Source organism: Ascidia mentula, chromosome 1 (genome assembly GCF_947561715.1).
Source record: "Ascidia mentula chromosome 1, kaAscMent1.1, whole genome shotgun sequence".
Taxonomy (NCBI): Eukaryota; Metazoa; Chordata; class Ascidiacea; order Phlebobranchia; family Ascidiidae; genus Ascidia; species Ascidia mentula.
Window position 1 is genome coordinate 25,785,190 of NC_138566.1, and position 26,059 is coordinate 25,811,248.

Genomic DNA, 26,059 nt, shown 5'->3' on the forward strand with positions numbered 1-26,059 from the left:
ACTTCACAAAGAGTCTGCACAAAAATTTAAAAGGAAATGTTCACAAAAAACTGCAAAATATCACATCTGGTGCATAGGATATTATGGGTTGGTAGCACTACATCATTAAAATGATATAAAAGTTACCACAATTTTTCTGCGTTACCTTCTCAACGAAATATTGAAACCCAAACAACAAATACAAAATGAGCTGCAAGCAGTTGTGCGTACTGTTTCGTTCAAACACAGAGACTCAGAAACAATGCACAGCGTTTCCGGTCCTAAACCCTCGCCATGTTCGTTCTCTTACTCACACCAGGCTGATCGCTCGCTGATCTCGAGTACAATTTATTTGCGATACCTGACTACGTCAAAATCCCATCGCAAAGTGCGACGACTTTCACAGCAGGACTGAACTCCGAATACTTGTAGCAAGCCAGCATTACGATACCACAAGGCAATAGACCAATCAACTCACCGTACGTGGTGGCATATGGACGGTAGAATCATTGAGGCGTTACAGGACGTGGATAACACAGAAATCCAAAATAACGTAAATAGAAAACAGACAGAAACCTAATTAAACGTGAGTGCGAAATTAGATAAAATGGGAAGGGATAATGCAGTGAGTTGTGTGAACATGCGAATAAAAGTCTGCAATTAATGAAAACAAGTTAAACCAAATCAAGTGTGAAAGTTAAATTTTCGTGACAAACGTTTTATCGCCTCACAATCAACCATAACTTTAAAGAAAATGAAACGATTGGCGCCGTTGGATGGCTGATTGGAAATGTCGTAATTCAAAACAAATGTTTGTAATTTTTCCACAAATGATCAATCCCGTGATTTCTACATTTTTCATCTATGATTTTTGATTGTTCATCGTTCATGTGATTCTTCCAATCTCCTATCACGCCTTTGCGGATCACGGCACATTTTCCATCCACTATACGACCAGTCTGTGAAATTATTCAATTTATACGCAGGAAGACTATAGAGTATTGAAATATTCCAAACAAAAGATTTAAAAGGGCCGAATATCATGCGTTCAAATACCAGAATATCCAAATCAGGTATACGTACAAATTTCTGCATGTTGGTCTTCATGTATTTAAAACTGCATCGTTTCAGAATCTTTTCCTTGACGAATGGGTCGGTCACGTGATCCTCGTAGCCAATAAAACGGGAGAGTGACGTAATAACTGTATCGGTGTTGGTCTAAAAATTATTTGAATATTTGTTTTCGCGTATAAATGCACAACGTTATCTACCATATTTTGACAGTTAGCATTACAACATAAAATGTTTAAGTGTTTTGCTACTGTTATGCTTATTTGTTTTCGAGAGCACACACTTATCTTACCACCATGTCTTCGTAGAGAACGTGAAAACAGTTTGGATTTTCGAAATACGTCATCCAACCTTTTACGTGATCAAAGTAATCTCTATTATCCCCTCCACTCGTGAAAATATCGAAAAAATCGTCAAAATTTTCATCAAATTTGTAAAGATCTTTCCAAACCATCACGTGGTGAAAATATGAAACACAAACATCCTTTGGGTGGCGCAACACGCACACAACTTTCGCTCCATTTAATCCTGAGAAAACGTGCCTGGGCAAATGGCTGTGATAACACCTTGGCATGACGTCATCAATTCGCTGACGTAACAAAACGTCACGTCCTACCGCCTCGGCAAAAGGAGAAAATTCTTGTATTCCAATTCCTTTTGGAAGGGGCTCCCCCTTGCGAACGATTAGTGAAAGTATGTTGTTCATCCACGTAGTGCCGCTCTTTGGAAATGTAACAACAATGACGTCGTTGTTGTCGAACTTATAGTTGATGACGTCATCAATGGTTTGCGGTGTGCACATCCTACTAATAACCACCATATCGCCAGATTTAGTGGTTACGGCAGCAAGATTTAAATTTGATTTGTTCATGCTCGATTTCTAACAAAACAAACAATGATAAATGTTTAGAAACGTGATGTTAAACCTGTGGTTCCCAACCCGGGTAACCTACAAGGGTGCTGCGACTTTTGCTTTTCTGCACTCTTGTATTATCTCACGTTACGGTTTGACGGTTATGCTACAGTTTATCGAGGACACAAACTTTTATTGTGATATTAATCCCCTCCAGAAAGCAGACATGAAGGCTCGTGTCGGTCGCTCATTGATTAGTCGCCATTGGGTGCCGCAATATCGTTGTGAATGTCGCATAATTGACGTAAGCTAGAAAAGGTTGGAAACCATTTGGTCAGACGTACACAAACATGCTACCCCCACGAGACCACGAGAACGTTTGTTTAGGCCATCGTACAAACAGACAAACACTGCACTGCAGTAAGTTAACCTTCGCTCCTTTAAACATTTATCTGCAGAAATTTGGTCGATGTCATGCCTGAAACGTAAAATTCAGCAAAACGTATTCATGATTCAGATTACAAGTGAATATAACGAGGCTACTGGGCGCGCATTCCGCATAAACGTTCGTTTTATTAATATTATGATGCTGTAGCTGCCAGGCAGATTGTATGTCATTGAATAAAAGTTACGTTTAATTATGCTACACAAACAGATTAATTAAAGTGTCGTGTTACTGTTTACATACATGCAGTAGAATGCGAGCAGCTGCTGCAACAAAACTCAGTTAGAGCATAGGAAACGAAGGTTTGTTACGTATGGCGCGTTCACACAACTAAAACCGAATTGTTGCGGTAGCGCGGGAATGAAACCCAGAGAGGATTTGAGCCAAACACATCCCGAGAGTGTAAAATGTTAACCTTTGCCACAACCCTACTAAATTCGGAAATACTCCTAAACCTAGCTATAACGGCCAGCCATTAAGCCAAATTGCCATACATATAATCACCTCTCCAGTACAATCTATCTGCAACACCTAACTACGTCGAAATCAGTTCGCACAGCGCGACAACTTTCAATAGAATGATCGCTTTTTTGTGAATAGTCCAGCATTAATATGCCACAAGCCAATAGACCTATCAGCGCACAGTACGTGGGGACATATAGGCGGCAGAATCATTGAGGCGTTACAGGACGTGGCAAACATAGAAATCCGATGTAACGTTATTCCAATGCAAAGAGAGACTCTTAGATACGGAATTAGACAAAATGAGAGGGGATAATGCAGTGCGTTGTGTGAACATGCGAAGAAAAGTTTGCAATTAATGAAACAAGTTCAACCAAATCAAGTGTGAAAGTTAAATTTTCGTGACGAACGTTTTATCGCCTCACAATCAACCATAACTTTAAAGAAAATGAAACGATTGGCTCCGTTGGATGACTGATTGGAAATATCGTAACTCAAAACAAATGTTTGATTTCATATTAGCAAGCAAAAACATGTAAGCAAATTTAATAACCCTATATATAGAGTGAACAACAAATGGTAAAACAATATTTGGATTCAAACGTTCTGAAACAACGTTTCATAGAATACGTTTTTAAAGTAAAATTTAAAAAAATGTTTGTCGTTTTGCAGCGTACGAATTGAGATCGGTCTGCTAAGTCTGCTATAGCGTGTTCTTGCTGTAGACTACTGGATTTAAAACTCTGTGGCAGACTTGTTTATTAATTGAAACACACGTTTGCAATGCCAGGCTGCGTAGAATTCAACTTGTTCCAAGTCCATTTAACTACAGTTTAACTCGTGACTGAATTACAGCGAATTTAATTGTAAAAAATCGTGCGAACGTCACAGCGCGATGGCGAGAACAAAAGCAGACAGGAGAAGAACAATGACTACGGGGCGTTTTATAACGAAGTGTCAGGAAAAAAGTGGTTGTCCAGCAGGGTGCCAGAAAGCATGTTTGAGCTCTGCCGGAAAGCTTAACTCCGCCTGCAACCTTTCCGTCTGGTGTTCCAGCGTTGAGTTTCAGATAACAAGCGTGGTGGTCAGAACTAGGCCAGGGAAACATACGTGTTGCTACAGTTTTTTTCCACAAATGATCAATCCCGTGATTTCTACATTTTTCATCGATGATTTTTGAGTGTTCATCACTCATGTGATTCTTTTAATCTCCTATCACGCCTTTGCGGATCACGGGGCATTTTCCATTCACTTCACAAAGAGTCTGCACAAAAATTTAAAAGGAAATGTTCACAAAAATCTGCAAAATATCACATCTGGGTTGGTAGCACTACACCATTAAAATGATATAAAAGTTACCACAATTTGTCTGCGTTACCTTTTCAACGAAATATTGAAACCCAAACAACAAATACAAAATGAGCTTCAAGCAGTTGTGCGTACTGTTTCGTTCAAACACAGAGACTCAGAAACAATGCACAACGTTTCCGGTCCTAAACCCTCGCCATGTTCGTTCTCTTACTCACACCAGGCTGATCGCTCGCTGATCTCGAGTACAATTTATTTGCGATACCTGACTACGTCAAAATCCCATCGCAAAGTGCGACGACTTTCACAGCAGGACTGAACTCCGAATACTTGTAGCAAGCCAGCATTACGATACCACAAGGCAATAGACCAATCAACTCACCGTACGTGGTGGCATATGGACGGTAGAATCATTGAGGCGTTACAGGACGTGGATAACACAGAAATCCAAAATAACGTAAATAGAAAACAGACAGAAACCTAATTAAACGTGAAAGCGAAATTGGATAAAATGGGAAGGGATAATGCAGTGAGTTGTGTGAACATGCGAATAAAAGTCTGCAATTAATGAAACAAGTTAAACTAAATCAAGTGTGAAAGTTAAATATTTGTGACAAACGTTTTATCGCCTCACAATCAACCATAACTTTAAAGAAAATGAAACGATTGGCGCCGTTGGATGGCTGATTGGAAATGTCGTAATTCAAAACAAATGTTTGTAGTTTTTCCACAAATGATCAATCCCATGATTTCTACATTTTTCATCGATGAGTTTTGATTGTTCATCACTCATGTGATTCTTCCAATCTCCTATCGCGCCTTTGCGGACCACGGAGCATTTTCCATCCACGACACGAAGAGTCTGCACAAAAATTTGGAAAGGAAATATTCACTATACCTTTCTGCAAAATATCAGTCCTGGTGCATAGGATATTATGGGTTGGTAGTACTACATCATGGTGAATTAAAATGATATAAAATTTACCACAATTATTCTGCGGTACCCACTCAACAAAATACTGAAACCCAAACAACAAATACTAAATGAGCTGCAGACAGTTGTACGTGCTGTTTCGACTTCTCAACCATATAGCTGGTGACTGGTGACTTAACTAGCACAACAACGATTATGTCGAACAGTGTGGACAACTCTCTCTACTGTTCTCTAATCATTAGCGGCTCATAACTCTGTACATAAAATACAAAAGTGTTTATTTTATATTCATATGGTTTTTTGTATGTGTGTGAAGAAGGAATAACTTTAATGTCACCGAAATCTTTTGCAACGCTAAACTGGGTGTTAATGCCAATTTTAATCAAGCCATGAAGCTTCTGAGGTTATGGCAATACGTACAAATTTCTGCATGTTTTCCTTCATGTAGTTAAAGCTGCATCGTTCTAGAATCTTTTCCATCACGCATGGGTCGGTCACGTGTTTCTCGAAACCAAGGAATCGTGCGAGTGACGTAATAACTGACGGCGTGTTGGTCTGAAAACGATAGGGTATTTTTCTTAATAAACAATTCAGGGATTACAAATATAACATTATTGTTTTTAGACAAAAAAGGTTTTGTGCAATTCTTTGTCTTACCACCATGTCTTCGTACAGAACGTGAAAACAGTTTGGATTTTCATAATACGTCATCCAACCTTTCACGTGATCGAAATAATCCCCATAGTCATTCCCTCCTCTCATGAAAATATCGAAAAAATCGTCGAAATTTCCATCAAATTTATTAAGATCTTTCCAAATCATCACGTGGTGATAAAATGAAACACAAACATCCTTTGGGTGGCGCAACACGCACACAACTTTTGCTCCATTTAGTTCTGAGAAAACGTGCCTGGGCAAATGGCTGTGATAACACCTTGGCATGACGTCATCAGTTCGCTGCCGTTGCAAAACGTCACGTCCAGCTATCTCAGCGAAAGGAACAACATCATTTGTCCCCTTTCCTTCGGGCAGTGGCGCCCCCTTGCGGACGATTAGTGAAAGTATGTTGTTCATCCACGTGGTGCCGCTCTTTGGGAATGTAGCAACGATGACGTCGTTTCTATCAAACTTGAAGTTCATGAAGTCATCAAAGCTTTGAGCCGTGCACAGTCCGACAATTCCCAAAGTATCACCAGATTTGGTTGTTACTTGAGTTAGAGCTAGTTTTGATTTGGTCATGTTTGATTTTGTACAACCTCACTGATAGCTGAAGTGTACAGAAATAATATGGAATATATGTTAAACCACTTACGATGAACCTAACTTACCTACAAGTTTACTGCTATCTCCGGGCTAAATTGATTCGGTAACATTGCTGACTTACTCTCGTTATTTCTAAAGGAATGGCATCAGCGACTTCTAATAAAATTGAAATATTCCAACTTGCCTTTATAGTTTACTTGACGTTTGGCGACTCTGCAAGATTTTGCACGAAAAAAATAGCGTGTACAAGGTTCATTAACAGAGTGTCGTTCGTGAGCAGAGAATCGCACGATTTCCAAAGAAACTTAACGACCTCGTTTCCTGTTCATAACAAACCACAAAGCTTGGTTTCAAAGTCTCACAGTTGTGTTAACGAAAATAATCGAGAAAAATAACGTTCAAGATTCAAAGTTGACAATTCAAAACGAAGGCAGTTTTAATGTACGTTGCCATGACGCTATGTTAGGAATAAATTCGCCAATTCTTCGTGAAAGTTGGGAACCACTGTCTTACAGTATATCAAGCTAAAATATATAAAGCCAAACTTTTCGTTTACATGCCAGCAACTATAACACTCAAACATTCTATTTTGCAGGTCTACTGTATCTGTGTTGTAGAAGGATACTTGCCTTTGTTCAACATAACCTATTTTACAAACGCTGCATTATCTTCCCCGTACTATTGGTTATGATACCTTGTGGCAGCTTTAAAACGCGCCTGTATGCCCTTTTCGCAACAGCTGGCAACACTTTGTTGTGCGTTCAATTGTTCTACATCGCTGCTTTCAAACCTGCAATAGATTGTCAGCTTAAACAAATATTAATTGTTGTGTTAAGCGCTCCCGTACTTTATATCGCTTTCAGTGCAAGCAAAAAAAAACAACACTTGGTGTACTCTCCATACACCTACTACACAAAATAACTTTAGTAATTGCTGGTGCACTGGTTAAAAACTTTATTCACACGAGCTTTAATCTCGCTTCATCGGTTGCTGCAAATGGCGTGACAAAAAAAAATGCGAAAACGGCGCTAAAAACACGAAAGAAAAATGAACGAAAAGCTGATCACTGTTGGTTACTTTGTTCCAGTGTCTCTATTAGTTTAGGCAAAAACTGAAATTAAATCGCACTAAATGTAAATCAACCAATTATGGAGAGTGGATGTGAAGTTCATGGACTAGTCGTAATTCAAAACAAATGTTTGTAGTTTTTCCACAAATGATCAATCCCGTGATTTCTACATTTTTCATCGATGATTTTTGATTGTTCATCACTCATGTGATTCTTCCAATCTCCTATCACGCCTTTGCGGATCACAGAGCTTTTTCCATCCACGATGCGATAACTCTGAGAACAATTAAGCTTATACAACATCTTATGGTGTACTTTGCCTGCACTAAGTTCGAATCCCTGTTTGTTTACTGTAGGCCATAGGTTCCAAACCTTTTTGGAGTCACGAACACCTTTTGAAAAATCGTCAAGTCTGGGGAACACCCACAGAAAAATTACCTAAATTTCTTCTGACGAACTAAGTTGTGAATTTGTTTAAAACAAACAATCGGCTGTGACTTAAGGATGAAAGATCAGAAACGAAAATAAATTTGAAAATACCCAATGTAGCCCAAAATACACTCACGACCCCCTGGAACCATCCTACTCAGCACTCGGGGGCCAGGGAAACCCAAGTTGGGAAGCTATGCTGTAGGTTGTAACATTTTAAAACGAAAAAATTGGAAGAGTACCAATAGCCCGAATAAGGATTCAACAAACGTGTGCTTGTTCTTCTCCATATATTTGAAGTTGCATCGTTCCAGAATCTTTTCCATGACGTGTGGGTCAGTCACGTGATGCTCGTAGCCAAGGAAACAGGCGAGTGACGTAACAACTTTCTGGGTGTTGGTCTGAAAAGTCATTGTAGCATTTGTCATGCAACATTGCTGAACATGTGAGCGTGATCGAGGTTGAAACTGTATCACAGTTTTGTGTGCGACATGTGTGTTATATTGTAAAACAACCTTAAACTGCATATATGTATTTTTATATCTTACCACCATATCTTCGTAGAGAACGTAAAAACAGTTTGGATTTTCAAAATACGTCATCCAACCTTTCACGTGATCGAAATAATCTCCATAATCATTCCCTCCTCTCATGAAAATATCAAAAAAATCGTCGAAATTTCCGTTAAATTTGCATACGTCATTCCACATGATCACGTGGTAAAAATATGAAACACATACATCCTTTGGGTGGCGCAACACGCACACAACTTTCGCTCCATTTAACTCCGGTAAAACATGCTTGGGCAGGTGAGTATGACAAAGCCTTGGCATGACGTCATTCGCTCGGTGACGTAACAAAACGTCACGACCCACCACTTCGGCTAATGGAACCAAATCATTTATCCCCATCCCTTCGGGCAATGGCTTCCCCTTGCGGACGACTAGTGAAAGTATGTTTTTCATCCACGTGGTGCCGCTCTTTGGAAATGTATTAATTATGACGTCGTTGCTGTCAAACTTGTAGTTTGTTACGTCATCAAAAGTTTGCTGTGTACACAATAAGGGAATATCCAAAGTATCACCGGATTTGGTTGTAACTTGTTTCTGAAGTAGTTTTGACTTTTGCATGTTTGAGTTCAAACAAATAAACTGATGTGCTATGAACTATAATGTCACCTTAAATAAGAAACTGCATTCGAGAACAATTATTCTAGGTGAAAATTTTGAACCAAGCTTTCGGTAATTCTTACATGATTGCCAATAAACTAATAAATCTTTCTAAATTTAGGGATAATTCAGAATGTTTTAACACAAAGTCAACCTGTCAACAGGCGAATAATTCATATGTAGTGTTGCATTTCAGTCAAATTCACTTGCTTAAGAGTACAGTGCATATTTCAGCTTAACAAGCAAATTCAACATAGCAGTTGCACGTTAAGACATCTTAAAGTTCCGCTTCACCGGTTTCTGCGGTTTAATGGATTGTTTACCCAATTCTGACCTTCATCAGCGCCGAGTTTAGTTGTGTATAGACCGATCTTGCCTTTCGCATCCGTTTTAAAGTCAATGCAAAATAAACGACCAGTGCTTGTTAACCACCATGTTGTTATTTTATAATAAAATTGGCTTTCGTATCAAACTTTCATTATTAAGGTCCAAACCCCAAATTGTTTAGTTTAGAAGCGTTTACCAGTCTGTTCCAGTGCGGTGCGAAATTGTGTTTTACACTTCAAGAAAATGTCAACGATGACGTCGTTTTTTGTAAAACTTGAAGTTCATAAGTAATCAAAGCTGTGAGCCGTGCACAGTCCGCCAATATCCAAAGTATCGCCGGTTTCCTGTTTGTCACAAACCGCAAAGCTTGGTTTGAAAGTGTCTCAGTTGTAAAGACGAAAATTATCGAGAAAAAAAACGTTCAACATTCAAACATGACAATTCAAAACGTGGGCAGTTTTTTATGTACGTTGCCATGACATTATGTTAGGAAAATCCGCTATTTCTTCGTGAAAGTTGGGAACCACTGTCTTACATCAAGCTAAAATATATAAGTGAATAAAGCCAAACTTTTCGTTTACATTCTAGCAACTATACTCAAACACTCTATATTGCAGGTCTAGCGTATCTGTGTTACACAAGGATACTTGCCTTTGTTCAACATAACCTATTCTACAAACGCTACTTTCTCTTCTCCATGCTAAATATTATAATACTTTCGCAACTTCAAAACGCGCCTGAAATGCCTTTTTCACAAAAACCGGCAACACATCTTTATGCGTTCAATGGTTCCGCGTCGCTGCTTCCAAACCTGTAGAAGGTTTAGTTCAAACAAACATATCGTTAATAGTTGTGTGTTAAACGCTTCCACATTCTATATCGTTTTCAATGCAAGCAAAAAAACAAAATTTGCTGTACTCTCCATATACGCCTACTGCACTAAATAACTTTAGTAATTGCTGTTGCACTGGTTAAAATCTTTATTCTCACGAGCTTTCGCGAGCTTTATCTCGCTTCATCAGATGCTGCAAATGGCGTGACAATTAAAATGCTGTAACGTCGTGAAAACAACAAAGAAGAGGTGATAACTGTTGGTCACTTTGTTCCCGTGTCTCTATTAGTTTAGGCAAAAACGGAAATAAAAACGAACTATAAGTAAATCAACCTATTATGCAGAGTGGATGTAAAGTTCATGGACTGGTCGTAATTCAAAACAAATGTTTGTAGTTTTTCCACAAGTGATCAATCCCGTGATTTCTACATTTTTCATTGATGATTTTTGATTGTTCATCACTCATGTGATTCTTCCAATCTCCTATCACGCCTTTGCGGATTACGGAGCTTTTTCCATTCACGATGCGATAACTCTGAAAACATTTAAGCTTATACAACATCTTATGATGTACTTTGCATTTGTTGAGTTTGAATCCTTGTATGTTCATTGCAGGCCGGTGGTACCCAACCTTTTTGGAGACACAAACACCTTTTGAAAGATCATCAAGTCTGGGGAATCCCCACAGAAAAATTTCAAATTGGTTTTGTTTTTTGATCTTTCATCCTTACGTCACACCCGTTTGTTTGGGAATCCCCACATTCCCTATTTTTTTTTCTGACGAACTAAGTTGGGAATTTGTTTAAAACAAACAAACGGGTGTGACGTAAGGATGAAAGATCAAAAAACAAAACCAATTTGAAATTGTAACCAATACAGGGAATGCCGAAAACACACTCACGGCCCCCTGGAACCACCCCACGGTGCACTTGGGCCGGGAACCCTAGGAAGCTCAACTGTAGTTTTTTTTTACAAAAAACATTGGAAAAGTCTATTTGGTGTCAATATCCCGAATCCCGAATAAGGATTTATGATTACGTACAAACGTGTGCTTGTTGATCTTCATATATGTTAAGCTGCAACGTTCCGGAATCTTTTCCATGACATGTAGTTCTGTCACGTGATGCTCGTAGCCAAGGAAACGGGCTAGTGATGTAACAACTGACTGCGTGTTGGTCTGAAAAGGTATTGTAACATTTGTCATGAAACAATGCTGAACATTAATGTTTCAACAAGTGTGAGCGTGGTCAAGGTTGAAATTGTATAACGGTTTTGTGTGCGACATGTGTTATATTGTAAAGCAACATTGAACTGCATATATGTATTATATCTTACCACCATATCTTCGTAGAGAACGTGAAAACAGTTTGAATTTTTAAAATACGTCATCAAACCTTTTTCGTGATCTCCATATTCATTCCTTTCATATCGAAAAAATCGTCGAAATTTCCGTTAAATTTGCATACGTCATTCCACATGATCACGTGGTAAAAATATGAAACACAAACATCCTTTGGGTGGCTTTCGCTACATTTAACTCCGGTAAAACATACTTGGGCATGTGACTATGCATGACGTCATTCGCTCTCTGACATAACAAAACGTCACGACCCACCACCTCGGCTAATGGAACCAAATCGTATATCCCAGAAGTTGCACGTTAAAGCAACCTAAAGTTCCGCTTCACCGATTTCTGCCGTGTAATGGATTGTTTACCCAATTCTGACCTTCATCAGCGCCGAGTTTAGTTGTGTATTGAGCGATCTTGCGTTTCGCATCCGTTTTAAAGCCAATGCAAAATAAACGACCAGTGCTTGTTAACAACCATGTTGTTATTTTTTGATAAAATTAGTTTTCGTATCAAACTTCCATTATTGAGGCCCAAACCCCAAATTGTTTACTTTTAGAAGTGGTTTCCAGTCGCCGCGAAATTGTGTTTTACACCTCAAGAAAATGTCAGCTGCCACTTACCGATATTTGGATGTATTCATCAGAAATACATATGCATTACCGAAACTAAACTTAAACCCTTAACCCTGACATTTTATTTGACAGTAAATATTTCGGCATTTTTTTTATATTTTCGAGAAGACCATTTTTGTATTCCTAATCAACTCGAACCGAAGCTGAAGCTCTTGTGAACCATCTGTCTCCTTGAAATTATTTATCAGGGCATTCTCAAGAAAAACTTATAACACTCTGCACCGGAACTGAACCGTATAACAGGGGGTGGTTGACTTTCTGTGTTGAATCTAACAAAAAACTTTTACTTTAATTTGCTAAAATGTAGTACAAAAGTTATTTATTAATGTCTGCTATCACAGTGAAATACCCACATTAAAAAAATATAGTTTTCTGTTTAATCACGTGGTTGCACGCCAAAGTAAACAAACCGAAATTGCTCATCCGTGACGAATCAAGCTCTGTGTTACCGTTCAGGTTCAGAATCTGATTCTGTGTTGACGAGTTGTTGTGTGTTAGTGTCTAGGAAAAATGTGTTTAAAATAACAACACAAAATGACCTCATGTCTAAACGTAGTTCATTTTATATAAACTGAAAACAGCGCCAGTGATTAATAATCTTTTTTTAGTCTTGAATGAACCAGTAGCATACAATACAACTTTTCTGCCATAAAGTAGCCTACATGTGCTAAAATATTTTTTGTAGTTAGTTTGGTTTAAAAGTATAGAAACGGCAAGCGATATTTTCATTGAGTTTCGCCACTATGAAACCACCGCTGACTGGTCCCGAAGCAGCCCCTGAGTTTGTGACGAAAAGTGTTGGTTCTGGAGGAGCTCAGCCTTCAGCAAAAGCGATCTACGAACAACGAAAAAATTATGCAAAGACTGCAGCAACAATGGGAGAAATATCTGAATACAAAGTGGAGGTAGCCTAAGTATTACAAAAAAGAAAACCTTTTCTGAAGAATTTATTGCTGTAGTTTTAAAACAAAAATTTGCTTTTCACACAAGATTTGTTGCAAACTTTTTGCACAAAATTTGTCGCAAGGTGCCATGTGCAAATTACTTTTTCACAGCATCTTGCCACATTTTCTGTTGAGAGAAAAGGTGCCATTCTAACAGTTGAAGACAGCATCCGTAAACTTAAATTGTTGGATGCCAGAGGAAAAGTTTGGACCCAAGAAGTGTTTCTGTATGTTGATGAGAAATGTGTAAAGCTGCTGGATATGGAAAGTCATGTATGTTTTCATGAAATAATGACATAAAGTTATCAAATTAAATATTGAGTTTAAAGTGAAACTTTATCAGTTCTTGCACAATGCCATTAATTTTTTTCAAAAATATAAACCTACCGGGTACCAGTTTCATGTGTTAAGCAATCTATACAGGAAAAGTGACCAATAACATTGTGTTTGTAGGATGAACTGGAACACTTTCCCCTTGTGACTATACAACACATTCAACCTGTTATGGGAGCCTGTCAGTTCGACAATATTTGTGCGCTTGTTATGAAAGATCCGGAACAGAAAACTCCAGACATTAACTTGTTTCAGTGTACCAACGCTCCAGTAAGTAATCAAGTTTGTTACTGATCTTGATTTATTAGTAGAATATACTTGGTCATATTAGTGTTTTAAGTCTTCATTTCCTGAGTGTAATGTTTTGAAAAGTTGTATGTTTGTTACATTAAAACCACAACATTTACCAACAAATAGGAAAAAGCTCATTATTAACCTTCTTTTTTGTGTTTTGGATAGGTTTGGAGGTTGTGGCTAATTACCGTTTTTTAATAAAAGCCTAAATTCCAATTACTTGCAGGATATTTTTGTCTAAACAATGCTGAGACAATCACAGGAGTTGTTAAATGGGTACACTCTCTTTTGTTAGACTGTCTGGGGCTTAGGCGCTATGCCATTGTTGCACTTGTAGTGAGCATTTTTAAACCTCTTAAAGCAATGATTAGGCCCGGCAAGTGCTCCAGACCCCTCTTCACCATAGTTTCCTTGTGTAATGTGAAAAGACATTCTAGTTGCGGCCACGGCTAGTCTATTTATCGAGCTTACATTTGTTACCAAGATTTCGAACACTGTCACTTCATTAGCACATTGAAGTGTTCTTATAATTTGATACAAAACCCTGCCCCGTAACCTCTGAACTTATAAGGATGCTTGTACTGCAGAGTCAAAGATTTAGTTTTTTTGCAAAAGTTTTTTATGTTTAGCAGGTTTGCAAATGAAACCTAGCTAATTATACTAAAAAATACCTACAAACTATAGTCAAACTGTCCAATGAAATATGTTTTTGGAAGCATATGTTTTAATTTTATTGGTAAATAAAATAATGAAGAAATAATATCTTTTATGTATGTATATATATATACTAGAAATAATTTTAAAGTAACCATACAGAATGTTGTACAGTTAATTGTACATGTATAAGAAACAGTGGAAAACTTTTGAATAAGCCGTAGCTGCCCTGTTCAATTTTTTTTGAAAAAAAAAGTTATTTGTTGCTTTTGTTTATCTTTTGCAGGCAGACCAAGTGTGTGTGGATATTAACAGTGCATGGCAGGATATCAAAAGCAAGAAAGGAAAGAAAAGTCGTCCAGAAACCCTGAGGAAGCAGCGGGAATCTGTTCGAGCTATGATGAATGGAGAAAATCCTCCAAACAGCCAAATTAATGTAAAAGAAAAGGTCGCTGCTTGGACGTCACAGATCGAGCAACAAAGTATGTTGTCTATATTTATCAATCTTCCCAATAATACTCACGGGATTTAAAAGTTTAAAGTTTGAGTGCAATAATAAAGCCACAAGTGCCTTGTAAGTAGTAATTTCCTCGGTGCTAGCAAGCACAGTAAACACACCAAACAATTTAGCTAGCTAAGGCCAATTCTACCAAACCTTGGTTTGTTTCAAGCTGATTGCACCTAATTTGGTATATACCCAATGGTTGACATCGACTGTATAGTCACCACAAAGTGGAAGTCTTGCTGGGCTATTTAGCTGGCATGATTTGTTGTAAGTCACACCTACGCTGCACTGATTAGTCAAGACAGTGGCCCTGTCTGCGGGTCACTATGCAAAATTTAGCTTGTAATTAGATGTATGTAACATACCATTTACTACAATAATTAGATTTTGTGGAAAAGCTTCTGTGTATGTATGACTTTAAAAGGAAACCAGTGTAAAGAAATTAAAAATTAACCTCTATCAAAACAGCTGAACCGATGCCCACTTCACCGCGCTCACTCAACGGCCTGCAGGAAGACTCACCTGAAATGCATGCTTTCAAAGTCCAACGTGATGTGGTGAGAAAATGAACAAAACTAACTCCACCCCTAGGTCTTAAATCAACTGTGAGGTGTTTGCATGTCACACACATGTAATACGCATTTCAATTAAAAGGGGATTTCGCGAGTCATTAAACATTTATTTGACAACTGTGTTTAAGTTTTTCGGTAAATTTGGGTGTTTTTATTCGTTAGTATATGGTGTTTAATGTAACACGATAAGTAGAAGCTCACATACTGGATAACTTCCCATTATTTGAACTACTTCCTGAATTGTTTATTAGAAAAGTGTCTATTAGAACTATAAATGCTGGTCTTACTTTTTGTTTGCCTTATAAATTGAAATGTGTTTTAAACCTAAAACTTTATGTTACTGCTTATGTAGGTCTGCAGTGCATTATAGGCCATACCTGATCTTTTTTACAATTTACCGCACAACACGCAAAACATACATCAATCTTACTGCAAAAAAAAACAAAAAAACAATTTCTCCACAGCAAATGCTCAACCATGCATTGGACGACATTGAACTCTTTGTACAACGCATGCAAAAATCAGCAGAAGCTGCCAAAGAGTTGAACAGTCGCAAGTCGAAAGGTACGAAGCGCTCGAGTAAGAGAAAGAATCGCGAGCCGGGATTAGGAATGTTGGAACTTCGGGCGCGACTTCCACCCTCGGAAATGTTCCAGGATTGCTACCAGAAATTTAAGTTCTGTTTTAACTTGTTGGTGAGTTGACGGCTGTTTACACTAACAAGGATACTTTTAATTAAGAGATTATTAAGAAAATAGTTTTGCTGTTACTTACTGTTAGCATGTTGTTTTGTAAGACTACGTATTTTGGTAACAATAATTTTTGGTTGGTCTGTTGGCAATCAGTCCTTCAAAAGCAGGATTTAAGTATGTGACCATAAGTTTAGTAGTAAATATTTTTCTTTTTTAAGTCCAATTTGTAATGATATTTGCTTTTCTGATGGATTGCTTAAGGAAAAATTATTTTTCATCTGATTTTATCAACCACCATTCTATGTTGTTTCCTGTAAAGTAATCTGTTTGCATAGATTGATCCATTGGAGGTAATCTAGTTGTACTGTGTCACAAATTTGGAACACAGACTTTTATACTAGAATGCGTGACAATGGTTTCTCGTCAATATTTGCAGTGTGACGATAATGCAGGTGTGGTCGCTTCAATTGCTTGCTCACCTTCATACCTTTGGTTTAATTTGTCATTTCCTTTAACAGTGGTGATTGTTTTGGAAATTGTGATCTTCAACAACTGTAGAAGTATCAATGAATGATACATTAGGTTAACAATGAACATTTTATGAACATATTACATAAAAAACACAGTGGAACTTATCAAAAGTAAAATATAAAATGTGTGTAAATGAGTAGGTATTTATTGTTAATATTTTTATATATTTTTTCTTTCTTATTAAAATTCTCCCCAGTATCTCATGTTGAGTTGTTGTTTGTTTGGGTTTCCCATGATTGCAGTAAGAACAAATAACACAATGTATGTTTGAAGCTGCCACTGCATGGGAAAGTAATCTTGAACTATGTCACACTTTTATGGCTTAGGCTTCAAACCATGCCCAGTAAATTATTGAATTGTCATGTTTATGGCTTAAATTTGTGTGCCTGGAAAACTCTTTTAATCTAATTCTTCAACTGGCCAATGTTTTTTTTGTGATAGAAGCAACGATCACAATTTTTTAAATTTTCGTACTTGTTAATCTGTGACTGTAAATTTTTTCCACATTCCCAGGTGTGTGTTGCCAGTAGTTGAAAGATTTTTGTTAATGTTTTACACGAACAACAACCCTTTCAAAAGTTTTATGGCATCCGATTAAACACACAGTTGCTTTAAAAATACCACATGTTGTTTGGCAAATATTTAATAGAATGTTCATGCAATTCTTTGTCCATCACTTGCATTCAGGTTGTTTAGAAAAGTTGAGAATTTCACAAGTTAAAAATTTACTGAGTGGTAATAAAACTGGTGCCACCTATTCTTGGGTGGTTGAGGTTCAATGACATCATTTACCATTATTTCAGTTTGTAAACACGATATTAACCGTCTAATGACATTTTACAATGCCATGTTGTCACATGGCACTAATGTATGTTTGTAATAGCCACTGAAAGGCATTAGTCAGACTTGTACAAGGCCTGTATGTCTCATTCACATTCTATGGTAACCATAACATAGGACCATGTAGGGTACCATTATGCTTATGCTAGCGAAACCATTTCAATGGCTCTTGATGTACACGATTTGTTGTCCATACCTCTATTAAATTTGAAGTGGACTTGAGGTGGGCAGTGACACCAAGCAGATATCACTTCCAAATATGCCATGCAGTTATGTCAAGTTTTGTTCAACTTGGTCCAATGTCTTCTCAGAAAAATGTGACTTTTTTGTGCCATTTTACTCTTGTTGTTAAGTAATGGATATTCTCTGGTAAGATTTCTACACATAGTAAACATTATAATGTGGCTGGTGTGGCATTTGGAATGACTATTTAGTTTACCATGGATGTCCCTGTACACCATTTGTTTGTAAACATGGTTTGTCAATTGATTTGGGTCTTTTGTCCAATTATATTTCAAATGATGTCATATTGGTTAGGAATTGGTTTGTTGTGCTTTAAACCACCATGTTATTATGTGGGATGCAAATTCAAGCACAGTTAGAATGCAATTTTAGGAACTGGGTATAAATGTTTATGTGCCTATAATAATAAGTGTTTCAACAAACGAGTAAAGAACAAATAAACTTTCTTTCAGGCAAAACTAAAGACCCACATCCAGAACCCGAATGCAGTCGAGTTGGTCCACTTTTTGTTCCAACCTCTCACTATGATCGTGAGCACGTCGGGAAAAGACCTTCCAGAGTCTGTGCAATGCCCCCTGCTCAACAAGGAGACCATAGAGTTTCTACACAACTGCCTTACATCTGTGGAACGCCAACTGCTGAAGGATCTTGGTGACTTTTGGAATAAGTGCAAGTAAGATCAACGTATTTTTATTGAAATTCTGCCAGCTGATGTTGGTTATGTTCATGATATACTTATAGACATGTTTGAACTGTAAAAAGAAAGCTTAGATGTTGTATAAGGCAATGTTATGCACATATTTCAAACACTACTGTGTTCATAGCTCATGAGGATGGTGATGAACACAGTCATGTTTGGAACCTCTGCATAATATTGCTTTGAACAGCATCTTAGCTTTGGCTTTTATATTCGAAGTACTGAGATCGTAACACTTTTTATACAGTGTTTTTCCACTTAAATAATTTGACTATTTTTTGAAAAGCTATTTTAAATGTGCACGTTCCATGGTTTTGAAAATTGCAATTTTGAAACTTTTAAACTTCACTCCAAACTAAATGAAAAATGTAAATATTTGTGGTTAAGAAAATTGTTGTTTGGTGTTTACACTGTGTTATTCCTTCATGGAGCTAGGAAAACGGTTGACGGCTTCCCTTTTGTTTGGGTTTTATTGTCAACTGACATCATCTATGTTTACTACCCCCAGTCCTCAACCCTCTTTCTTCTGTGAACTATAAACATGAGCTTCATACATAGCCATTGTTTTCACCAAGGTGTCACCAACATATAAATTTTAAACTCAAAAATTCTCCAGATTGTCCAGAGTCCAGATTGTGAGTGAACCCGTATGAGTCCAAATGATTAAATGACTACATGTTCATGTTATGACACAAGCCTTACGGAAATCATATAATCATACCCCCCAAGTAGCAGTCCGATAGCTTCAGGCAAAATTATCGCATCACTATGTTAATCGACATCATGTCCACGTGACGTTTACTGTGTCGTCATAATGTAATCGATGTGTTGTGTAATAACCAGCTTTCAAACAACCGTCATGGTTTAATCTAGTATCTGGTTGAACAACCTCGCAAAACTTTCAGACTATCACCAAAACCCCGCGGTAAATTCGCTTCAAACCGATATTGCGCAACATATCACATGGCACCTGCTTGTATGTCAAAGTGATAAAAATTGAATATTGCCCACATGTGTAATTACACCATACATCCCATCCGAACAAATGTCAAAGAGAAAATCGTTACAACGGTTTTATTGGTTTGTTTTTCAACAAGGTTGTCAGGAGAAATCATAACGTGGAGATTTGAACTCAAACCCCGGTGGTGAAATGGTTCCTTCTAGTTTTTCTATCGTATTTTGATAATCGTTTTCCCAACAGTGTTAATTACATTGAGCCTAAATGTTGAAAGTTGGTTCTTAGGTGTGGCAGCGTCTCGGAATACCCTCATCTCGCTTATTTATATATAGTTAATGGTTAACTGGGTTCGCGTGCTACCCTGTGGACTGTATTATCACAGGAATTTGCGCCCAGGCCAACCATCCTATGACGAGGTAACTTGATCGTGATTGGTTGGTGACGATTTGTGTTTGCGTTGTGGCGTTGTGTCGGCGCGGTCAAAGTTGGGACGTGACTGCATGTGGTATGTATAGATTGCTGTGGAAAACCCCGATAAGTTTGCTTGCCAAAAATTTTAGTGGGGTTGCTCAAATAAAAAGTCCTTTGAGTCGGATGTTGAATTACTAAACCTTGAACAATGACTGTCAGGTCACAAAGCATATGGAACATACACCACTGGGTAACCCTCTATAGAACAAACTTAGCGCGTTGTGTTTGTGGTGGCATAGCTAAAAAAAAATTAAATTTTTGAATGTTTTTTAATTGGTAATTTCCTTTTACAGTGAGCTACAGGGCCACTGTTCTGACCTAACAGGTCTCATCAGTGCAGCTATAATGTGACTTTTAACGATCTTGTCAGCTAAATAGCCCAGCAAGACTTTGTGGCTTAATCCTTGTCTGTCCCAAAATCTAATCACAAATTGTGTTTCGTTGTTGAGCTTAACACGACCACCGACCAACAAATATTCTCCTCCCGCAGATCTGACTTCCCGAAGGACTTATACTTCGCTCCATACGTTCCACACTTTGCATCTGGTTGGGAACCTCCACCTCTTCCATTCCTTGAGACGGAGGCATCAGAACTTGCGGCGGCGATCGCCACACAAGCAGACCAAGTACAAAAAGCACAACAAGCCTGGGTTGCAGGTGGATCCAGGGTGAGTCGGTATACCCCATTTTATAATTAACTTTGCAATATTTTTATAGTGCTTAACATTTGATCTTCTGTACTGTAATTTTGAAAATAACAATTTGTTTTATTTTGTTGAGGAGAGTACACATAGAGGTAAGTATGGTTAATTGTGATTATTCAACTCTCGGTTATTACATAAATGCAGTAGTTTTGTTGGTGGAAACATATTGGTATGTTTATGTAAGTGAGGTAAAAAATTTTTTTGCCGATTGTTTCAAGCCAAGGATGTCTCAAACTGTTTAAACTGACTCTGACTTTTCCAAATCTGTTATTTGATGAATGCACACCGCGGATATATACAGATCGCCGTTTTATTTCAACCAGTTTACAACGTTGTTGTATTGACTCGTACCACAAACAGTACAATACAACTCGTGTCCATCCAAATTCCAACCCTTAGGTTAATGACACCAGTACCAATTCACCCCATGCCACTAGGAAAGTTGGACGCCCATTAACTAAACATACAATAAACTTCAGCTGAAAACTCGTTAAATTTACGTAAAGGTGATTGCAAAATGCTAGCTATCTGCTTTTTAGGAAAAGTGATAATGGAAATGATTACGTTTTTTTCTAAAATGAAACATAAGACGATAAAACCGCGTTAGAATAAGTCACTCCACAGGAGTTATGACATTATATCCCGTGTCAAAAATGGCGTCGATTTTAAAGATATTATTTGTTAAAGTTAGTAAAACTTTAAAAAGATTTTCATCAAGACGCTATGTAAATAGATTTTTTCAGATTTTGTCACGACTGTAAAACATTTCCTCGAATATTTGAGGTCACGAATCTCGGCAAAAATGTATCGTTTTTTCTGCAGATTGAAGACGCCCTCCAGGCGCCGCCACTAGCGCCACCCAACGGCGAGGCGAACTTGTCACGAAAAGCAAGTATGGGATCGCCGAACGGCAAAGAAGCGGCTTCTGCTTTTAAACAACATGTGCAAAACCACGTGGCAAGGTGAGGTCACGGTTGATAACACATGTTGGTGCAATGCATTCTGTGTAAGATTTCGAGTTTTTGAAGTCTATTATTCATAATAATTTGGTCAGAGTTCGCTGTTCAAACTTTTTTGTAAGATTGATCTCAATTGTTTGGTAAAGGAAGCTGAAACGCAAAACGTTTTGATTTCGAGGCATGTGTTTGGACAAAGCAATTGCGATGTTACATTTGCATATTGTAGAAATGTAGACTTAAATAAACATGCGTGCAGGAATCAAGCGTTGAATCAACAGCAGCAACCGTCAACCAGCAACGGTTTGCCATCGAACCGAAAACTTGCTCGTGCCATGGAAACGTACAGAGCGAGAAACGAAAAGGAACTCTCTATTAATTTGGACGATCTCGTCACAGTGTTGGACGATAACAGGGAATGGTGGCTGGTGCAAGATGCGGAAGGTGGGTTTGTGTAGAAAGCTACCAATGACGTCACTCTATGTTAAACGAGCTTTACTTTATTTCTACGATGCAAAATTTTGAGTGTGGAAAGGGTAAAGTGCAAAAAAATGAAAATTGATTAGCAATTGCAAACAAAATTTCCAACAACCCAAACGGAATGTTAAAGTACTAATGATAACTGATGACGTCACGTTTTGTTCAACAAACTAATTTCTACAATGCAACTAATCTGTCAAAAATTTTTTTATTTTAAATAAATTTTAAAGTGGAAGAAGTTGTTCGTCTGTAGAATTAACGTTAATTTGCGTTTGTTGGCAATTTTGTTTTAATTGTGGCAATTTTTTGGGCAAGTTGTGTCATTAAAGAGCAACTCGCTCGAATATTATATTTTTTGAAACCTAGTTATTAATTGTAGTTAATGCGCAAAAATTAGTGGAACTTCTGTTGTACACAAGGAAAATTTATTCAGGTGAAAGCGGATATGTTCCCGGAACCATTCTCCTCCTGTTGTCCTCATCTTCAAAAACTCCTCCGACTAGCATCCCTCCTCCGCCTCAGAGCCCATCTTCATCATCTTCCGGGAGCAACTTTGTAAGTCCTTCATCTCCTCCCGCTAACTTCGAGCAAAACTTCAAATGATAAAACCAAATTGTGACGTAACAATTGTTTTCAGATGGCACCAACGTCCAACCCTGTTCCTCCCCCACCACCACCTCCTCCTCCTCCTGCAGCTCTTCCTCCTCAACCTGCTCCTGTTCCGAAGATTGCTCCGGGTAAGTCTGAACCCATCATCACGTCATCCCACGTGATCAAATGATAAATTAGTGTTTCTTGGAGTTATTAAAACCAAAGGTCAAACAAATGATTGCCATGGAAACACCATCACTTGCCCTATTCCTAAACAAGTTCTGGTGTTTAATGGTGTGAATCGTTGATATTCCATCTGACCGAAATTGTTTCTAAAATAATTGGATTTTCACAAAAAAAAGTATTTTGGAATAAACAGAACGAACCGGAGTGTCTCGGAAATGTCACTCTTTAAATCTTACTCATTTTGTTCATACACGTACTCTTCCTATTATTAGTCGCACTCTCAAGCGTCCAGTTGAAAAAGACGACTCCGCAGGATAGGAGCATGCCTAGGAGCGCGGATAGCTCCAACAACCTCCAGGAGGAATTGAAACAGAGAGTTTCCTCCCAGAAGCAAAAACCGAGGAATTTCGTCATCCCGAAAAAACACGGTAAGTTTTCCGCAATTTTAACAGAGTTTACACCAGTGGTGAACAATCCTTTCGACTCGGGGGCTAGACATTATTGTAAAATACACAAGCGGTCTAGTGGACCATGTGACGGAAAGAAATTGCGCCTAATGATTAATAAACTATTTTGAAGAATAATTTTTAATGAAATATAAAGCAAAAGCATTAAAATTACAATTTAGGAACATAACTCACGATTTTATCAACCTTCTAAACAAACTGTAAAACCGTAAGAAATTAATTTTTCAAACGTTTGAAAATTGCATTTGAGAATGAAATTAATTTCGTAACAGCTACATAGGCTTTACTGTTTGTTTTCAAAATTACAGTTTATTTCAGTGTAAACACTAGCCAGTGTTCCAAAGCGATACTGATTTTACCAACATTTGGTGGACCTGATTGAAACTCAGTACTTTACGGCACGCAGCTTAACCATGTCTGGCTAATTGAATAACAATTATTTTGTATAAATCTCAATCAACCAACCGACTTTTGCTACTTAAGTCGGACACAATCTTAGAAGTTAAACAGGCGCTGTCGAAACACGTTGTTGCCAAATGGCGTGATATCGACATATGTCGTCGTTTGAGGCAAACGTAAGCGCAGGTAATTTAGATTGTAAGCGAAACGAAACTGGATCGTACACACAAGCACCGCTTAATCCACCGTAACCTCTCAATATGACGTTACAGCATCGTCTGCCGCCCTCCGCGTCACGATGCAATCTGAAAGTCATGACGTCAAACACTGGCTCCATTCTCTCGGGTTCTCCTTCCTCACTTGTGAGAGTTTGGGAATCCTTACTGGGGAACAACTCTTCTCACTCACCAAGGAAGATCTCAAACAGGTGAAAGAGTTTCACGGAAATGTTAAACCTCGGCCTTTTATTCCTCGACATTTGGTTTATCTTCATGTAAAGGAATTTTTAGGTGTTTGTGAAATTAAAATGACAAAACTTATGTCGGAATTCCACATAATCTCGATGTTGAAATATTTCCCATCTTATTCATGTTCCAGTTTATTTTCTGGCTGTGCCAATCGTTGATTTTAATGTTAACCATTCCACCTGTGTCCTTCATTCTACTCGGAAGGCAAATATATCTCGATATCGAAATCGTAACACTGTCGTTATTATGACGTCACATAGGTATGCGAGGAGGAAGCATCGCGCGTTTACTCTCAGATCGAAGTTCAAAGGTCGATGATGAGTGAAACGACCAACGCGGAGAGCGAATTCCAGAAGATAATGAGAATGAGGCGCGAAAACGCGGACATTTAATCCGTCACGTGACCCATGACGTCACGAGGACATGTAAAAATATTCGAGATTAATTTTTTTTCTTGTACGTAGAAATTACGTCATCGGTCGGTTACTTCGCTGTTTTTGTTTTTTTTCCTATAGTGTAAAGCTTCGGGGTCACCACTTTCAAAAAGTTGCAACATAAACGTTCAATTTGCCATCGCTGATACATTTCCTTTTGAATAGCGTCTGCTTGGGTCGCATTTTTTGAAAATGCTGGAAATTGAAATAATTTTCTGTGGCAAAATTGAACCTTGTTTGGCAACCTTCAATATAACCTTGCGATGGTGGTTATTAGAGATTTTCATCAATGGTAAAATGAACAATTCCTGAACACTTTTTTCCAGTTTACAATGAGTTTTTGCTAAAGGTTCATAAACTTTTATCTTCAGTGTCAAAACTTCGGGGATTTCTTGCAATTTAATTGTTAAATGGATTGATGTGGGTAGCAGGCTGCCTGGTTTCGCATCGTGCTAAAAATCCATCCTGACTTCAAAAAACACATAATTTTGTAAATAAATGTCCATGTTTCGCGTACTTTAAATGTCCTTCAGCGGCTCGCCTTACTATTACACCGCACCACAGCGGTACCACTGTATATTGTGTAGTTTTTAAATCTTCCCTAATCAATGCTTGTACATTCCACTTTCTACATTTCAGTAGCCTCCCGTTTTATTCACATTTATCTTCATATACATGTTTGAATAGCGAGAGAGTGCCTTGTAGCGCCACCTTCCGGTACAAATTAATTTCTGTGCCGTCTCGTAATTGCACTTGCTTCAAATAAGCGATTGAATGTATGTTTGGCATGCTGTCTTTCTGCTTGTTCCTGTTCAACTCTGAATGTGTGTTGTACCTGACGCCTCTTCTTCAATCACCAAAATCTTCGTCCACGTGATTGTTCCTCGTCATAAAAACGACTGTGACGTCATTAATAATAACGTACTAACTTGTCATCGGTTTATGACGTACTGGCCACGCCCATGCTTTTTGGTGTAAACGACTGTGAATTAGTAGTGAAACCACAACTGTGACGTAACAGTCATGACAATGAACGTATTCTAGAATTACTGTATCCCTCCCATCCCTGTGTTCGCTTCAATGTGTTCCGCAATCGCACTGTACATTTATGAAGGTTCTGGTAATTTAGTTGACAGGAATTGTTGTACATTCATTGAAAATCGCTTCAAACTTTTCTGTGCTGTAGTTTCCCCAATAATTAATTCGTTGTGATTTAATGTTGCTCCGGATTAAAACATGTAAAAATATTCACCGATTCGCTGGGTCGTCATTAAGCGAGGGTCCAGGCCGAAGGTTTGCAGTTAAATTGCTGATTATGATTACAATGCTTTGAAGTAATTTTTGTTACAGACAGTTGGGGCCCCCCAAAGGTTTAAACAGAAATATTTAAAATAAGAAACTTTCTGTTTATTTAAACCTGATGAAGCGATTCCCCCAAAGGTCGTGTGTTTCAAAATAAAAATTAGTCGTTTTAAATTATATCATACCAGAAAAGTTGAAAGTAAACATTGCAACAT

At 38.0% G+C, this 26,059-nt stretch overlaps 3 protein-coding genes and 1 pseudogene across 5 annotated transcripts; 1 reads left to right on the top strand and 3 right to left on the bottom strand.

Moving 5' to 3' along the window:
• Positions 1 to 779: 779 nt before the first annotated feature.
• On the bottom strand, positions 780 to 6,291 carry LOC145890606 (uncharacterized). Its single transcript, XM_082981724.1, has 7 exons — positions 5,710 to 6,291; positions 5,473 to 5,607; positions 4,850 to 4,980; positions 2,261 to 2,381; positions 1,343 to 1,930; positions 1,036 to 1,197; positions 780 to 938 (listed from the first exon to the last, which is right to left on the bottom strand). The coding sequence occupies exons 1-7, from the start codon at positions 6,289 to 6,291 to the stop codon at positions 780 to 782; spliced, it is 1,878 nt and encodes a 625-aa protein (XP_082837850.1).
• Positions 6,292 to 7,260: 969 nt separating this feature from the next.
• LOC145902465 (sulfotransferase 2A1-like) lies at positions 7,261 to 9,000 on the bottom strand. Of its 3 annotated transcripts, none has more exons than XM_082990462.1 (3): positions 8,362 to 9,000; positions 8,084 to 8,214; positions 7,261 to 7,660 (listed from the first exon to the last, which is right to left on the bottom strand). In XM_082990462.1, the coding sequence occupies exons 1-3, from the start codon at positions 8,941 to 8,943 to the stop codon at positions 7,627 to 7,629; spliced, it is 747 nt and encodes a 248-aa protein (XP_082846588.1). In that variant the 5' UTR covers positions 8,944 to 9,000; the 3' UTR covers positions 7,261 to 7,626. The 3 variants fall into 3 exon arrangements, with proteins under 3 accessions (XP_082846588.1, XP_082846579.1, XP_082846570.1); XM_082990453.1 differs by having other exon boundaries at positions 8,080 to 8,214; XM_082990444.1 differs by having other exon boundaries at positions 8,056 to 8,214.
• A 1,517-nt stretch (positions 9,001 to 10,517) lies between these two features.
• Positions 10,518 to 12,668, bottom strand: LOC145890616 (sulfotransferase ssu-1-like; annotated as a pseudogene).
• Positions 12,669 to 12,813: 145 nt separating this feature from the next.
• Positions 12,814 to 25,781, top strand: LOC145893064 (epidermal growth factor receptor kinase substrate 8-like). The gene is made up of 15 exons (XM_082982050.1): positions 12,814 to 13,029; positions 13,180 to 13,341; positions 13,522 to 13,671; positions 14,636 to 14,831; positions 15,323 to 15,411; positions 15,891 to 16,121; positions 18,185 to 18,405; positions 20,349 to 20,526; positions 21,385 to 21,524; positions 21,778 to 21,962; positions 22,432 to 22,553; positions 22,636 to 22,735; positions 23,048 to 23,203; positions 23,914 to 24,068; positions 24,369 to 25,781. Exons 1-15 carry the CDS (start codon positions 12,868 to 12,870, stop codon positions 24,498 to 24,500), a joined length of 2,379 nt encoding a protein of 792 aa, XP_082838176.1. The 5' UTR covers positions 12,814 to 12,867; the 3' UTR covers positions 24,501 to 25,781.
• Positions 25,782 to 26,059: the final 278 nt, after the last annotated feature.

Coding starts and splice junctions, on each gene's coding strand:
- LOC145902465 (XM_082990444.1), bottom strand. CDS start 8,943: ATGCAAAAGTCAAAACTACTTCAGAAACAAGTTACAACCAAATCCGGT. Junction 8,215..8,361: donor TTCTCTACGAAGATATGGTG/GTAAGATATAAA, acceptor ATGACTTTTCAG/ACCAACACCCAGAAAGTTGT. Junction 7,661..8,055: donor AATCCTTATTCGGGCTATTG/GTACTCTTCCAA, acceptor AATTGTTCTCAG/AGTTATCGCATCGTGGATGG.
- LOC145890606 (XM_082981724.1), bottom strand. CDS start 6,291: ATGACCAAATCAAAACTAGCTCTAACTCAAGTAACAACCAAATCTGGT. Junction 5,608..5,709: donor TTCTGTACGAAGACATGGTG/GTAAGACAAAGA, acceptor TATCGTTTTCAG/ACCAACACGCCGTCAGTTAT. Junction 939..1,035: donor TACCTGATTTGGATATTCTG/GTATTTGAACGC, acceptor ATAATTTCACAG/ACTGGTCGTATAGTGGATGG.
- LOC145893064 (XM_082982050.1), top strand. CDS start 12,868: ATGAAACCACCGCTGACTGGTCCCGAAGCAGCCCCTGAGTTTGTGACG. Junction 14,832..15,322: donor GTCACAGATCGAGCAACAAA/GTATGTTGTCTA, acceptor CTATCAAAACAG/CTGAACCGATGCCCACTTCA. Junction 15,412..15,890: donor TCAAAGTCCAACGTGATGTG/GTGAGAAAATGA, acceptor ATTTCTCCACAG/CAAATGCTCAACCATGCATT.